Raw genomic sequence first — 15,466 nt, 5'->3', positions numbered from 1 at the left:
CTGGATAGCTTCTGCTGCTTTGGCTACATATTTTATATTTAATTGATTTAATTGTTGCAAGCTGCGCATCCAAATGCGAACTGCAAAACACCCAACTCAAAATGGCGAATGATTCAAAGGGGGCAGTAAGAACTACTTTGTTGTTATGATCAAGCATTCACCTTGTTTCTTGAAAAAAAAAAATCACATAAATATTTTATTCTATGAATGCTTTAATCTTGTAATAAGTCTACACCAACACTCTTCAATGCGTTAATAGACCATTGAGGGTATTTAGATTTATCTCCACCGAAATAACCATGGAAGAACTTCTTGATCCAAGCAGGAAACTCGTCTTTTTCAATGGCTTCTCTCATATTACGCATGAGTCGAAGTTGGAATGCAACATTGTGATTTGACACAAGGTGACAGCCCACGGTATCCTTGGTTGTCACATTCAAGTGCACGTAGGATCTTGTGTACTCTTTGCAAGTGGAACAATCACATCCCTCCTCAATAGGTCCGAAATCAGTAGCGTATTTACCGGATTTTAATGAAACAGTGCCGTTCATGGTCAAGGCATTACCAAATCTCTGTTTGTGGATAGATGGTCAGCTATTGCGCCCATTCTTTCATATATTACTACTTACAGCTGTTCTGGTAGGGAACACACAATCAAACATATCTACACCCAATGCAACACACACAACCAAATCTTCAGCATACCTAAGGTTTATCGACATGAGTACACATCTTCATTACGCCTCATCCTCGCTCGTATAGTTACCCCACACCCATGCAGTAAATTGGCTTGTTCTTTGGCAGTAAATCAGTACATAATGTCACACTATGCCATGCAAAATGTCAATCGTCTGTCATTTTACCAAGCTTGTGAAACACCTTACATTTTCCAGAAAACATCCTTCTCCTCTCCACCACTTAAACCACCAACAGCATAACCAGGAGTGTCACGCTTCACCATTTCCTCGACACACTTCTTGCGAAGATCGGTATTAAGGCCACCCTGAATAATAGCAAACAAATTTTGTGTGTCTTGTTTTTTGTGCGCCTTGATACATCTATCGAGCCAGCGAATGGATCTCCACATGGCTTCTTCTACACGAGGTCCAGTTGTCAATGAAGAAATAACGTCGTCTAATTGCATCATGATATCTGCTCCAATGCTGTTTTGAAGGGCCATGGAGTGTTCAGGTGTTAACATCATTAGTGAGCCGTCGTGAGGTGATTGAAATTGCACGCCGTCTTCAGTGATTTTGGCTAGCTTGAGCAAACTGACCTGCAATGTCATGTAAGCATACTGTAGTACATGGGTAGATAGGATTGTTGTTGCCCTGCTTTACCATTTGAAATCCACCACTGTCAGTCAGAAGGTTTCCTTGCCAGTTTTGGAAATTGTGAGAGCCTCCTACTTGGTCCAAGATCTCTTGACCGGGTTTGAGACCCTAAATTCAGCATGTCAGCATACAATGACAAGCCAAAATTTGAGAAACTTACAAGATGGTATGTGTTGTTCAACATGATTTGGCAGTTCATATTCTGAATCTGTTTGGGAGTGAACCCCTTTAATGTGCCTTGAGTGCCAACTGGCATAAAGACAGGTGTGTCAACTGGTCCATGAGGCAATGTTAAAATGGACACTCTCGCCTTGGTGGTGGAGCAAGCTGCGATTGTCTTGAATGTCAAGGCACTTTTCATAGCGTCGTTGGATGAGGAGGAGGGCACTGAAAATTTTTTCGTAACGAGAAAAAAAGGAGGTAGAGTTCATTCAAGCGCGCACTACCAATTTGATCCCATCTGACTTGAAAGTGACATAGAATCCAGAGACAGGCACTGATCATCTCTATAGAGTCTATTGTTTGATCTATGCACTTTGAATAGAGCCACGATGCTCTTGATTTTATAGTCAAAAAGATTTGCTTGGAGGGCTTGAGCTGAAGCACTGGCCTTGGAAATTTGTCAAGACCAACAATTGTGAGGATTTTTGCAAAGAACCGAGCAACATTGGATGATTTCAAAATTAAAACTACGCACTCATTGGAAACATTTAGATGAAAAATCATATACTTGATTACTTTACATACAGATCATTTGAGGAATAATGCACCATTCCATTTAGAATTCGAACGTTTGAACATTTGATTCGTTTCAGGCTTTAAATGCATATTGAAACATGTATATGAAAATGTTGTATCTTGTTGTACCTGAGTTATATTAATTTCATCTCGTAATTTTATCTATGCCTAGCGATGATAGTGCCATATTAAAAGGTAGATCAAGCAACGAGCATGATTTCCAATACTGTCGCTATTCAAATGTCAGAACACTAGAATTCAACAATGAAAGTGTCCATCTCTGAAAGGCTTTTTTCTAAGGCACTGAGCACATACTTGCTTAAACTAAACTGCATATCGTATAGTATAACATGTCAACTGTAGTTTTGTACTATTTGCTCATAGATCAGGGGCTCTGGAGCTTATCAGGAGCTTACGTTTGGAAGCATGTCAAGACTTCAATGCCTGAATGGCTAAACTCCGCCTCAAACTTTCACATTGATTTCTTCAGGTTCAAGTTTTGAACAAGGAATCGCTTTGCCCCATCTCTTTTCTTTCTTTCTTTCTTTGTATAAAACTAATACAATATCATGTCTGCAGAAGAGGCTTACAGTATCAACTCAATTACATATCCCATCAAATCATGGATATACAACACAGCGCCTCAAAGATCATCGTTGGTCCATATGGCATCCTACATGACCATTGGCACATTTACTTTAATTACTATCAGCTCTTTGTTCTGCTTTTTCTTTGTGGTAACGTTGGTGGATGACTGCATCAAGCTGGTGTCTCCTAAGCGTATGATTACGATGACCAAGAATCAAATTGACTGGACTGGATTGATTGATGTTCTTAGCAATCAACTCACTAATTTTGCTGAATGGGAGAAGCGTAAACGAGCATCATGGTGTCCTGAAGATCACCCCATTTACCACGAAGATCGTTTCCATGACTTGATATCAGCAGTAACGACCTACATGAATGAATATGTTCATCATCGCAAGCAACAAGAGCAGCGTCAGCAATTCTGATCTTGATCCATCTTTTGAATAAACTTTATTATTGCGATTATTTCACATGAAGAAGGCAAAGGAAAGGAATGGGGCAAAAAAAGGGGGGAGTGTATATGCTATATAAAGGGATCACATGGGCTATTATATTACAGTGCTAGTCTTTCTTTTTCTCGTCTGTTACAGAATCTCTAGGCTTTTCGAGCATGGCGACCACAATGTACAAGCCGACAATGACATTTGCCATCACTGCTGCTGCTCCTCCTGCATAGGTAGCATTGCCTATCAATAGAAAATTAGCATTTACATACACATATACACAATAAGTCTCAACGTACCATCAAATAAGCTATGAAGAGTCGTAAAGAATGTGACGATAGGAATAGCAAATAAAGCGGCTGTGAACACCATCAGCTTTACAAGTACACCCGAGTTCTCTCCAATCCAGCTATGCAATGATGCGGTTTCAAGGGCATTGGGTTTTGTAACAGAAACTTGCTTTGATGATTTACTCATTTGAAAGATGATAAAGAGGGAAAAAAAGGGTCTTGAGAAAGAGAAAAGAAGGGATCGTTTTATCCTATTATGAAGGCTACACAAACTTGTCTTGTTTGTGTAAAACTATCACATAAAAGTGAGTCACCAAGCAATCTCATTACATAAACAATCGTGGAATAGTACTACTTGTTCTATCCTCTTTTCAGAACACTATCCAAAATGAAAATCAATCCTCGCGTGTTTTTCGACATTGACATTGATGGTACCAGAAGTAAGTGCACTGAAAGCGCATGGGATGAGTGTTGTTGACACGGTTTAGTTGGCAGAATCGTCATGGAGCTCTTTGCTGATGAAGTGCCCAAGACAGCAGAGAATTTCCGTGCTCTTTGCACTGGTGAAAAGGGATTGGGTAAAGTGAGCAATGTGCCACTTCATTACCGGGGATCCATCTTTCATCGCATCATCAAGGGGTTCATGTGTCAAGGTGGCGATTTTACTAGACGCAATGGTGCTGGCGGTGAGTCCATCTACGGTGCCTCTTTTGCTGATGAATCGTTTGCCAGAAAGCATGACACCCACGGCTTGTTGAGTATGGCTAACCGAGGGCCCAATACACAATCATCACAATTCTTCATTACAACTCGACCCACTCCACATTTAGACGGTAAGCATGTTGTTTTTGGTCGTGTTGTGTCTGGATTCAACATTGTGGAGACCATGGAGAACGAGCCGGTGGATGGCAACGATAGACCACTTCACAATGTCATGATTGCTAATTGTGGTGAGCTTGTATTACAACTGCCACCTGGCGTCAAATGTAAGTAGTTGTGCGAATGTTCCACATTGATCATAAGCTCAATGTCTATATACACACAGTGAAGCAACAGCAAAAAGCAAGCAAGAGTGGATCTGATTCCGGATCAGCGAGCGAACACAGCAGCAGTGATGAAGAAGAAAAGGAAGAAAAAGTGGCAGAAAAGAAGAGGAAAAGAAAGAACTCGATCAGTTCTTCAGAGGATGGCGAATCTGATCACGACAGAAAGAAAAGAAAGCATAAAAGGCATCACAAATCATCGTCTAAAAAGCATCGAAAGCACAAGAAACATCACAAAAAGTCCAGATCACTATCATCGGATGACGATCAAGAGATTGAGGCTTCTAGAAAGAAGGAGGACGAGATAAAGGAAGTGCGTTATCAGGAATACAAAGATAGAGTATCTGAGAAGCCAGAATGGGAGCAAAGAAGACGTTTTGACGCTGATCCCAATGTCAAATTCAAAGGAAGGGGTCATATTGTGAGTATCTTCTATCAGAGGGAGATAGCTTTATTTTTCTTATTAAATCTCTTTCCTATCTAGAAATACCGTGCAGCAGGAAGTAGCACCAAGAGTAACTTTGGTAGAATTGATAGATATAGTCGTTCTACGCCAAAGAGCAAAATTGACTGATATATTAGTGGAAGGAATATTGCCTATTTATGCCGTGATCTAAATTGAAACGCGAGCGATTTGCTCTCATCATAACATAATAAATTTATGGTCCTTAGACACTCTCAAAGCCTCAAAAAAGAAAAAAGTTAGTCTGACAAGTATTTGGATAGACTGGCGTTATTAAATATAGAATGCAAGAAAATAGCATGGCTAGCAATGGCGCTATGTGATTTTCCACCTACTTTCCATACGCTTCAAAAGCATCTATTATCACTGTATTGCCATCATGATTAACAGGGCATAGAGTTTGCCAGCAGGATCCACCAGCCAAAATTAATTTTAACTCAGATTCTTAGTCTACTTTAGATTGGCCAAATTTGATAGCTTTTCGACTTGATCCAACTATTTGCCAGATTCGACTATAAAAATATGATAATCATCCTATGCCCCCATTAAGCTTTCTTGGAGTGCTTTTAAAGGCGCATCCAATGGTGTCAAGTAAGATAGATGTTCTGAATAAACTTATTGAGCAATTTATGAAAATATGAAAAGCGGTTTCTGGCTAAAATGTCGAGATTTTACATATCAAAGTCCCAAAAAGATGTTTTTAGGGGTTGCGTTAGATCGATAGAAACATTTTGATTCAATACATACCATAGTAAAAGTCTTCATTATTGAAATCAAAAACGCGATCGTTTGATTTTTGATGAAATCCATGAGGGGTACCTCATGCTTTTTGGTCGAATTTTGGCCATATTTATCTGGTCCCCAAAAAGCTGAGCAAAGGTGTCAGAAAGCAACTACCAGACGAGAGCAATTGTTTGGTGCTATTCTGACCATCTAAAACGGTCTTGAACGCGAGAAAACGTAGCTCAAATGCACTCAGATTTTGCTGTATTAGGCACACTTTTGACTAAAAAGGGATAATATCTGTATGACCCTTGCCCGTATATGAAATAGCTACGTGTATATGAATGTAGAGCATCACATAAGAATCAGATCCATAGATAATATAAATGTTTTTTTTATGTGTAAGTGGAGGGTCAAAATAGAAGTAGCAGTATTTTGATAAGATGCACAAGAGCAATCAGTAGCCCGAGCTGTCGCTGCGCAGGTTGGTTTTCACCGAAGCGAAGCATAAACGCACTCGTTTAAATAAAACAAACCTAAGCATGGTTTATCAACGTTTTACCAGATATACAAAATAACAATAAATGATCACGAATTTGAAGGATGGTACCAGGGTTCAGTTAAGAATCAGTAACCAAAAAGGAAGTAAGCTAAAAGCAGAGAAATATGGACGTATAACTGGTGCTTGGAAGTTCGGTAGCTCATTTGGACAAATAGCCAAGGCATTTAAAATTGGGAAGGCTACAGCCAAGCAAAGCTCATCGACAATTACTTGTTAGATGAGCATTTAGTCGACCAAAAGAAAGTAAAGAAAGAAAAAATGAAGCAAGCAAAGCCCTCAGAATTGACTGGAATGCAAGAATCTGTCGTGCAAGATCACCAAAATTTGCCTGTGATAGCAAGGGAAACATCTGGAGAAGGAGGAACATGGAACCACCACGTAGTAGCAAGTGGCATGCTTCTTGTCCTCCTAAAAACCTTTGGAAGTCAGGAACATCAATAAAAACAACATGAAAGAAATAGCAGATCAAGCTATCATGAATAAAGCAACGTTTCCTTTATCAATGAATCATTTCTACAGTGAATCAAAGCCGTAGCCGCTCTTTGGCGGTTGTAATGGCTGTAGTTTGATGTGAGTTCCTGAGAAAAAAAGGTCACTTGATGAATGGCACATAAATTTTTTCGCATACAGTAATAGACGATCCGTTTTTCTTTTTCTTTTTTATATATATAAAACACATTCATCATGACTAGCAGTGAGAGCAGTAATCACCATCATAAAAAGACGCTTCATTTGAACTCTCAAGGAAGAAAGTAAATGTGATTGATACATGAGCATATGTAGTGGGGTTACTAATATCTTTTACTATCAGACCTTGGTACCAGTAAGTAAATGAATTGCAATTAGTCGATTTTTTTAACACGGCCCACAAGTGCTGATGGATCCATTGCTAATCCATACATGATTGGCGTTGCAGGTAATAAAAATGCTCTCAAGTCGAGAATTGCGTATTAAATCATGATGTACAATAGGTGGCAGTGCTAGTGGAAAGACCAGTGTCGCCGAGTAAGTCTTGTGCATTAGATCAGAAAAGGGAGAGGAGCTAAATGTGTCATGATAGACGCATCTTGAAAAACTTGAATGTGCCATGGGTTGTTATCATCTCGATGGATTCCTTCTACAATGTCTTATCGCCCGAGAACAGCAAATTAGCACACCAAAACCGATTTGATTTCGATCATCCTTCCGCATTTGATTACGACTTGCTGTTTGAAACACTTATAAAGCTCAAAGAGGGCAAATCAGTGACAGTGCCTATTTACAACTTTTCTACACATTCAAGAGAGGAAGCAACTACCACTATTTATGGCGCCAATGTCATTATCTTTGAAGGTATTCTCGCTTTATACGATAAGCGAATTAGAGATATGATGGATATGAGAGTAAGTCTTGGACTCGCTTTTTTCCATTTTGCATGAAATGTCGTACCAACAACTTTTTTTTTTTTTTTTTGGGTTAGATTTTTGTGGATACAGATTCTGATATTCAATTGGCAAGAAGATGTAATGGATCAATACCCATCATGAGACACTCTGTTGTGTGCTAACGTGTTGTATTCATAGTGCAGAGAGACACTTTGCTGCGTGGGCGTGATGTGGAAGGCATTTTAGATGTAAGTCTTGATTTGACTTTATGCAGGAACAAATTGGGCTAAATGTCGACATTGTGCAGCAATACACTCGCTACGTGAAACCTTCGTTTGACAACTACGTTCGACCTACTATGAAGCATGCTGATGTGATTATTCCAAGGGGTTTGGAAAATGCCATTGCCATTGATTTAATGACAAAGCACATCCAGAGTCAACTCCAAGAGAACATGATCAACCTGAGATGGGGCCTGCTAGATACACCTGTCAACGACCAATTACCAGACACTGTTACTATTTTACCTGCAAAGAACCAAATTAAGGGAATCCATACCATTTTGAGAAATTACAAGACACCTAGAGACGAGTTTATCTTTTATGCTGATCGATTAGCAGTGTTGTTGATGGAAAAGTAAGTTTTCAAAAGTGTGCTGCAATGGACATGTGTTTACTGACATTGTATAGTGCTGTGAGCTGTCTTCCATCTGAACCTGTTACAGTAACCACACCTGTAAATGCAACATATCAGGGCCTCAAATTCAGTCAAAAGGTGAGTGCTTACACCTGATAAAACTGAAATTTCATTGACAAGTGTAACGTTTCCTCAAGATTTGTGGTGTTTCTATTTTGCGTGCTGGTGGAACAATGGAAGCTGGATTAAAGCGAGTGTTTGCTGATGCTGTGATTGGAAAGCTATTGATCCAGACCGATCCAAATACTGGTGACCCAGAGGTAAGAGTGTCTTATTACACAATATGTAATGACACACAAAAAATGTACTCATGCAAGGGGTGATCATAGCTTCATTACTGTAAATTGCCCAAAGAAATTGGAGACTACGACATCATCCTGATGGACGCTATGGTGGGCACTGGAGCAGCTGCTTTGATGGCTATCCGTGTACTGCTAGATCACGAAGTGCCAGAGGTAAATTCGGGCTGGAAATTCGATGAATATAGTAATTTACATATTTCGACAATTCAGGAACGTATCATTTTCGTGTCTTTCCTCGCTGCACAGATTGGTCTTACCGTAATTACAAATGCATTTCCTCGTGTAAAGATTGTTACATCTATGGTGGACCCCAATTTCAATAGAGAGAAACTCTGGATTGAGCCTGGAATTGGTAATTTTGGAGGTAAAATATCTTAGTCATACACCATCTCTGCACAACGACTAATCCGAATACACACAGATCGTTATTTTGGCACAGAAGAAGACGAAGATTAATGCTGTTGCTGTGAAATCAGATGAAAAATAAATATTAATTTATTAAAAATATAAGGAGTAGTTGGAGGGAAGAGAGCTACCATTGATGGTCACTATCATTGCGTCGATAAGGTTGTCTCTGGTGGTTGTATCCACCAACATTAGACCAACCAAGCGAGTTGTCCATCATGACAGGCTCAGAGATGCTTTGTGCAAACACTTGATGCTCAGCAATTGCCTTTTCTTCTTTGGCATTGCGTCTCTTGCGATAGACTTTGATCACTGCAATCGTAGCAGCAGCATAGACTACAACACCAACAGATACACAGATGCCAATCAAGGAGGCCTTGGATAAACCGCCACTGTTAGAACCATTGGCATTACCGTTGTTTGAAGAATTGCTTGATCCGGCATGGTTGGCATTGGGATCAACCACATTGTTGGAGTTGGATGTTTGGCTCACAGCTATAAATGATAAATTAATTTAATATATGTACATCGCATGTCGGAAGGAGGGAGACTGAATAGCTGTTGTAACTTACCATTTCCAGTGATGGGATAAGAGGCATCAATCAAAGAAGCCAGCTGTCCATTGGAATCAGAGTAAAGGCTCGAGTTGGATTGACTAATCAAGTTTTGCAACTCACTGACTTGATCGGCAGGGATCGCAATGGAAACAACAACACCTGAAGCATCTTCACGTTTTCTCAAGAGAGCACGCTTCTTGTTGGAACTGCTGCTACCACTGCTGCTGGTAGTAGATCCACCTGCGCTGGTAATAGTAACCACAATCACATCATCAGCAGTGACACCCAAGTTCTTGCTCAAGAATGCTGGCAATGTTTGCACGAATTGGGCAGTCAAGACAGCATCTTGGACCATTTGAGAGTAAGAGATGTACTTGAACTTCATAAAGACAAGCGAACTCGTGTCTGGAATAATAGCATCGACGTTGGGAGCGATATACTCTGGAATGGTGTCTTGATTTGCGGTGGCTGTGGGCGTGCTGGTGTTAATGGAGGTGGGTTTACTCGTCTTTGTTGGTTCGCTGGATGAAGGGGCTGGAATAGAGATACTGAAACTATCAGACAACCACGACAGGGTTTGATAACGATAGGTAGAGGTTGCTTTGAACGTGATGGTCTTATCGTTGTTGTTGCTGTTGTTGTCCGTAGTAGGCGTAGGTGTAGGTGTCTCTGTGGTGCTCTCGGTCTTGCTGGTGGTCTCTGTGGTACCAGCAGAAGTAGTGCCAGTTGAATCGTCCGTATGGCTTTCTGTTTCTGTCTCTGTTGGTGTAGCTGTCTGTGTTTCTGTTTCGGTTTCGGTTGGGGTAGCAGATGTTGATTCACTCTCTGTAGCACTGTCAGTAGGGGTGGGTTTACTAGTGTTCTGCTTTGTAGTAGGAGTAATTGTCTCCTCTCCATCAGCGGTACTAGCAGAAACAGTTTTTGTGGGCTTTGCGGAACGAGTAGATGTCTCCTCATTGCTGGTTTCGGTAATGGAAGGCTTTTCAGTGATGCTAGTTTCATGCTCGTTACCAGATGTTATAGATTCGGTGGGCTTTGTAGACGCAATAGTTGTCTCTACACCATCTGTACCAGACGCAGTTTTGGTTGGCTTTTCGGTTGTTGATTTATCGTCTGTAGGCGTGGGCTCTTCATCTGTGCGAGTCTTTGTAGATTCTTTGGTAGATGGCGACTCCTTTTCAATAGCTGATTTAGTAGACTTCTCAGTGCTTGAGCCAGTAGGCTCATCATCTGTATTGGTCTTGGTGGGCTTATCAGTTGTTGATGTAGGATTATCATCTGTGTTGGTCTTGGTAGGCTTTACAGTTGGAGTAGGCTGGTCATCTGTATTGGTTTCGGTAGACTTTTCAGTGGTTGAACCAGTGGGCTCACCATCTGTGTTAGTCTTGGTAGGCTTTACAGTTGGAGTAGGCTGGTCATCTGTGTTGGTCTTGGTAGGCTTTTCAGTAGTTGAACCAGTGGGCTCACCATCTGTGTTGGTTTCGGTAGGCTTTTCAGTGGTTGAAACAGTGGGCTCACCATCTGTGTTAGTCTTGGTAGGCTTTTCAGTTGGAGTAGGCTGGTCATCTGTGTTGGTCTTGGTAGGCTTTTCAGTTGGAGTAGGCTCACCATCTGTGTTGGTCTTGGTAGGCTTTTCAGTTGGAGTAGGCTCACCATCTGTGTTGGTCTTGGTAGGCTTTTCAGTTGGAGTAGGCTCACCATCTGTGTTAGTCTTGGTAGGCTTTCCAGTTGGAGTAGGCTCAAATGTCTCCGTCTTGCTGGGCGTCTCAATTGAAGTAGATTCGCCATCTGAGACCGTCTTGCTAGGCTTTTCAGAAGACGATGATTCAGTCTTTGTAACAGACTTCGTAGGCTCATCAGAAGCTGTCTCGGTGGGTCCTGTTTCTGAGGCAGTTTTGGTGGATCCCTTGGTTGTAGAGGTGGGTTCATTATCAGAAGCTGCCTTGGTAGGGTTGGACTTATCTGTGGAAGAAGCATTGTTTCCAAACTTATCAGATTCAGTAGGCGAAGGCTTGTCATCCGTGTTGGTAGGGTTGGACTTGTTTACAGTCGTTGTTGGCTTAGACTCATCTATTGATGAAGCCTTCTTTTTGGTGGTAGCTTCATTTGTGGGTGTTTCTGATCTACTGTCTTTAGTAGGAGTGGGATCATCTGTCTTTGCCTTGGTCTTGGTTAAAGTCTCGGTCTCTTTCTTTGTAGTACTAGTGGAACTATGGCTGGAAGTTGTCTTTGTTACACTCGAATTTGTGCTTGTGATTTTCGCAGTTTTGGTAGTAACTCGAAGTGAGGAAATGACCTTTTCCAAACCATTACGTTGTAATACAGAAACTGAAGATGTTGGAGTTGCAGTTTTAGATTTAGCTGCAACTTTGGTGGTAGATTTGGTGGTAGTGGGAGTAGGTTTGGTGGTTGATTTGGTGGTTGATTTGGTGGTTGATTTGAGAGATATAGTTGATTTGGTGATTGCTGATTGTTCCTGAAAATCGAGTGTTAGATATGTTGCTCTAATGCAATGTAATTAAGCTTTTTTTGTTTATTTACTTTGCTAGCAGACGAAACAGATGTCAATTTCTTTGTGCTAGTTGATTCTGCTTCGGTGGTCTTTGCTTGAATCAATTGTATCTGGATACATATTAGAATTACAAGTACAATAAGAAAACTGTTTATAAATTTCCTCTGGGTCATCTAATATTAAACGTTCGCTTTAAACTAAAAATACATAAAACAATAGGCGTGGGTAAGGGAAGGAATGGAAAGGTTCTTAAGGAAAGAAACGAAAAGAGGATTGTAGATAAAGAAGAGAAAGAGAGAGAGAGAGAGAAGGAAAGATGGAAGGATATCAACAGCATTCAACATGTCCATCTGTGGAAATTCAAATGAACACAAGCGGGTATGAAATGCACAAAGTACAATAACACTTTGTGGCACTGCACATTAAAAGCGTACAACCTATACAAGGCATGGTTCCATAAAGGAACTATAACTGGATTTCGGGCACGTTTTATGGATTTATATTTAACATTTGGCTCAAAATTCTTTTTTTTTTTATTTACCACTGTGGTTGCTATCAAATGACAATATTTCTTACTTTTTCTCTCTCTTCTTAATCTCTATCACCTTCGGAACTATGACGGCTAGGGCTTCTGGAGCGACTAGGTGAGCGATCATGCTTTTCTTCCTTGGGAGACATTTCATCCTTAACGGGAACATCAATGACCATATCCTCATTCTTGATATCAGCACGACGTTCAGAAGATCTACCTCTAGAGCTAGAACGAGATCTTGAGACAGAACGATCGCGACGAGGAGAGCGAGAACGAGAACGAGAACGTGAACGTGAACGTGAGCGGCTGTCGCGACTACGAGAGCGACGGCGAGAAGAACGGCGAGGAGATCTACTACGATCACGAGACGATCTTCTTCTGCTACGACCCTGTATACACGTTGTTAGCATCCATGTATTAATTCATCGTATCCATGCTCACTTACAGCCTCTTCAAGAGTGACACGAGTGCCATTCAGCTTTTCATTATCAAGCTCTTTCAGTGCATACTTCATATCATCACGTTTGGCGAATTCAACAACACTATAAAAAGATTATGTAAGACAATCGTATGACAAAACGAAATTAATATACAATATAAATTACCCTTCACCCTCGCGATCCTTGAGAATGTCAGCAAAAGTGACACGACCAGCCTTACGCATGAAATCCTTGAGATCCTTTGTGATGTCAAATCAGAGGCAGAGAGAGAATTGGATTTAGTTTCACAGTTTAACAATAATAGGCGTTTTCAAAAGGGGATTAGAGGAGGAGAGAGAGACAGAAGACCCACTGATGAATCCTTGCATTCTATTTTCTTCATTTACGAAACCATAGAACACTCGAGAGATTCATCAAAAGATGAGGTACACAGGAAATTTGTCGGGGTCAACAGAGTAGACGACAAACAGAACCAGTTGCACAAAAGACCCAAACCCGGGGGGTTATACTGGACTCATCTTCACTGTTTTTTTCTTGTATAAAAGGGACTCGATTCTCTTTCATTTCGCATACAGCATGAGCCACTCAATCAATTGAGAGCTATACAGCCAAGGAAGAGAGAAGACGCGAAGGCCATACAAGAAAAAAACGGAGCCATTGGGAAATGGTGGATGGGAAGAGGGAAGGTGGGAAGAAATGCACAGCCTAACAGCAGCATAGAAAAAGAGAAGATTGCTTTACCTGCCAAGTGGTCTTGGGTGGGATGTTCTTTACGATAATGCGGTTGGTATCCTTACTAATAACGGAAACATAATGTCAGTTTTCAGCAAGATACAATTTCCCAAATGTTGGATCCCAACAAGAAAAAGACTTACTTTTCTTGACGTTCACCACGACGACGGCTCATAGCGAGCTCAACGATAATTCTAGGTCATGGAATTAGGGGTAAGTTTAATTCTGAAGAGCAATTGTAGACTTTGTAAAAACCAAATTGTTACCTTTGACCCAAAAACTTGGTGTCATGAATATCATGAACAGCATCTTCGGCATCCATTTTATCAGCAAATTCAACAAAGCCAAACCCGCTCTTTACTGTAACATCAAGAATTCTTCCGTACTCCTTGAAGAGATCTTCAAGGTCGCGTCTGTTGGCATCGCGAGCAAGTCGACCAATATAAACTCTATGTCCACCCATAATCGTTCGTTGTATGTGTGTTGTGTTGATGAATAAAAAGGAAAAGGGTGAGTTGGTGAAAAAGGTATCAAAACGGATGTGAAAAGATTCTGGGAAAGAGTCACATCATCAAGGAAAGGAAGAGATTTAGTGTGTGTTGCTTACACAGCAAAACGTAATGCTAGCGCGAATCTGATTCATGTTTGTAATTATAAGTCCTGCCAAACCGCAACTATTTATTTGAATCTGGTCGCTCTGTAGTCCAATAAATGCATGTTTGACTGAGACAGCATGGTCATCAAGGAGCATTTTTGATATGCGTTGATCAAAAAACCTTGATGTGTTGAGGCGACAGCTTCAACATCTTGCTCTGCGTTCACTATAGTAACATAACAATCAAGCAGTGGGCTCAATATTTTATGTTGTTATATATTGGAACAAATATATGAGAACGACTTAAAATAAAAGAGAAACCATAGACTTACGCGAGTGAGATACTCATCAATCATCTTCCTTTCCTTTACAATCCTTTTGCTTCATAAGCAGAGTGGCATTGATTTTACCGGCCAAGATTATTTAATATTCCGCTCAACTTTTGATCAAATAGAAATTTCTGGTTCATTTTCGACTTCGTTGAACTATTTTTCTAAATTCGACTATATGAATTATGATAGGCATGCCGAACTTTCTTATGCTTTGCTGGAGTACTCTTCAAGACGCATCCAATGGTACCAAGTAACGTAGATGTTTTGAATAAACTTATTGAGCAATTTATGAAAATATGAAAAGCGGCTTTTGGCTAAAATGTCGAGATTTTACATATCAAAGTCCCAAAAAGATGTTTTTAGGGGTTGCGTTAGATCGATAGAAACATTTTGATTCAATACATACCATAGTAAAAGTCTTCGTTATTAAAATCAAAAACGCGATCGTTTGATTTTCGATGAAATCCATGAGGTAACCCTCATGGCTTTTGGCCGTATTTTTTCTTTAGGTCCCAAGAAAGTTGAGCAAAGGCATCAGTGAGAAAGTGCTGGATGGGAGCAGTTGTTTGGTGTTATTCTGGTGGTCTACAACGGCTTCCAAAACAAGAAAATAGGGCTCAAACATGTTAGTAAATTGCAAATATTCTAGTTGTAAGCGGTACTGCTGCTATGCTATCTGCTCTTACCTGATCTATCTCATTGATAAAAATGCGCAGCATTGTAGGAAAGCCAAATTCACAGTGCTAGGCCAATTTCCGCCTGATAATAAACATTTAACATTTGAAAATTTGATATTTACTAGGAGTATGCTCATT

The 15,466-nt window shown here is 40.4% G+C and overlaps 6 protein-coding genes across 6 annotated transcripts; 3 read left to right on the top strand and 3 right to left on the bottom strand.

Moving 5' to 3' along the window:
• Window positions 1-212: 212 nt before the first annotated feature.
• Window positions 213-1,695, bottom strand: ATC70_004401 (uncharacterized protein; the record flags this gene model as incomplete). Its single annotated transcript, XM_064823704.1, has 6 exons — window positions 213-572; window positions 630-705; window positions 767-826; window positions 885-1,276; window positions 1,341-1,442; window positions 1,495-1,695. The coding sequence occupies 6 exons, from the start codon at window positions 1,693-1,695 to the stop codon at window positions 213-215; spliced, it is 1,191 nt and encodes a 396-aa protein (XP_064688529.1).
• Window positions 1,696-2,641: 946 nt separating this feature from the next.
• Window positions 2,642-3,085, top strand: ATC70_004400 (uncharacterized protein; the record flags this gene model as incomplete). Its single annotated transcript, XM_064823703.1, has 1 exon — window positions 2,642-3,085. One exon carries the CDS (start codon window positions 2,642-2,644, stop codon window positions 3,083-3,085), a length of 444 nt encoding a protein of 147 aa, XP_064688528.1.
• Window positions 3,086-3,221: 136 nt separating this feature from the next.
• On the bottom strand, window positions 3,222-3,580 carry ATC70_004399 (uncharacterized protein; the record flags this gene model as incomplete). The annotated part of the gene is made up of 2 exons (XM_064823702.1): window positions 3,222-3,346; window positions 3,403-3,580. The coding sequence occupies 2 exons, from the start codon at window positions 3,578-3,580 to the stop codon at window positions 3,222-3,224; spliced, it is 303 nt and encodes a 100-aa protein (XP_064688527.1).
• Window positions 3,581-3,781: 201 nt separating this feature from the next.
• ATC70_004398 (uncharacterized protein) lies at window positions 3,782-5,010 on the top strand (the record flags this gene model as incomplete). The annotated part of the gene is made up of 4 exons (XM_064823701.1): window positions 3,782-3,833; window positions 3,882-4,379; window positions 4,439-4,857; window positions 4,921-5,010. The coding sequence occupies 4 exons, from the start codon at window positions 3,782-3,784 to the stop codon at window positions 5,008-5,010; spliced, it is 1,059 nt and encodes a 352-aa protein (XP_064688526.1).
• Window positions 5,011-6,868: 1,858 nt separating this feature from the next.
• Window positions 6,869-9,002, top strand: ATC70_004397 (uncharacterized protein; the record flags this gene model as incomplete). Its single annotated transcript, XM_064823700.1, has 13 exons — window positions 6,869-6,936; window positions 6,996-7,007; window positions 7,057-7,100; window positions 7,156-7,189; window positions 7,245-7,566; window positions 7,644-7,686; window positions 7,747-7,796; window positions 7,856-8,184; window positions 8,238-8,322; window positions 8,382-8,504; window positions 8,574-8,699; window positions 8,757-8,910; window positions 8,968-9,002. 13 exons carry the CDS (start codon window positions 6,869-6,871, stop codon window positions 9,000-9,002), a joined length of 1,425 nt encoding a protein of 474 aa, XP_064688525.1.
• Window positions 9,003-9,078: 76 nt separating this feature from the next.
• Window positions 9,079-14,187, bottom strand: ATC70_004396 (uncharacterized protein; the record flags this gene model as incomplete). The annotated part of the gene is made up of 9 exons (XM_064823699.1): window positions 9,079-9,446; window positions 9,524-11,984; window positions 12,050-12,114; window positions 12,626-12,941; window positions 12,998-13,094; window positions 13,158-13,231; window positions 13,734-13,788; window positions 13,868-13,918; window positions 13,991-14,187. The coding sequence occupies 9 exons, from the start codon at window positions 14,185-14,187 to the stop codon at window positions 9,079-9,081; spliced, it is 3,684 nt and encodes a 1,227-aa protein (XP_064688524.1).
• Window positions 14,188-15,466: the final 1,279 nt, after the last annotated feature.

Source organism: Mucor velutinosus (assembly GCF_035048745.1).
Source record: "Mucor velutinosus strain NIH1002 chromosome Unknown tig00001540, whole genome shotgun sequence".
Classification (NCBI taxonomy): domain Eukaryota; kingdom Fungi; phylum Mucoromycota; class Mucoromycetes; order Mucorales; family Mucoraceae; genus Mucor; species Mucor velutinosus.
This window is presented reverse-complemented; position numbering and strand designations above follow the sequence as displayed.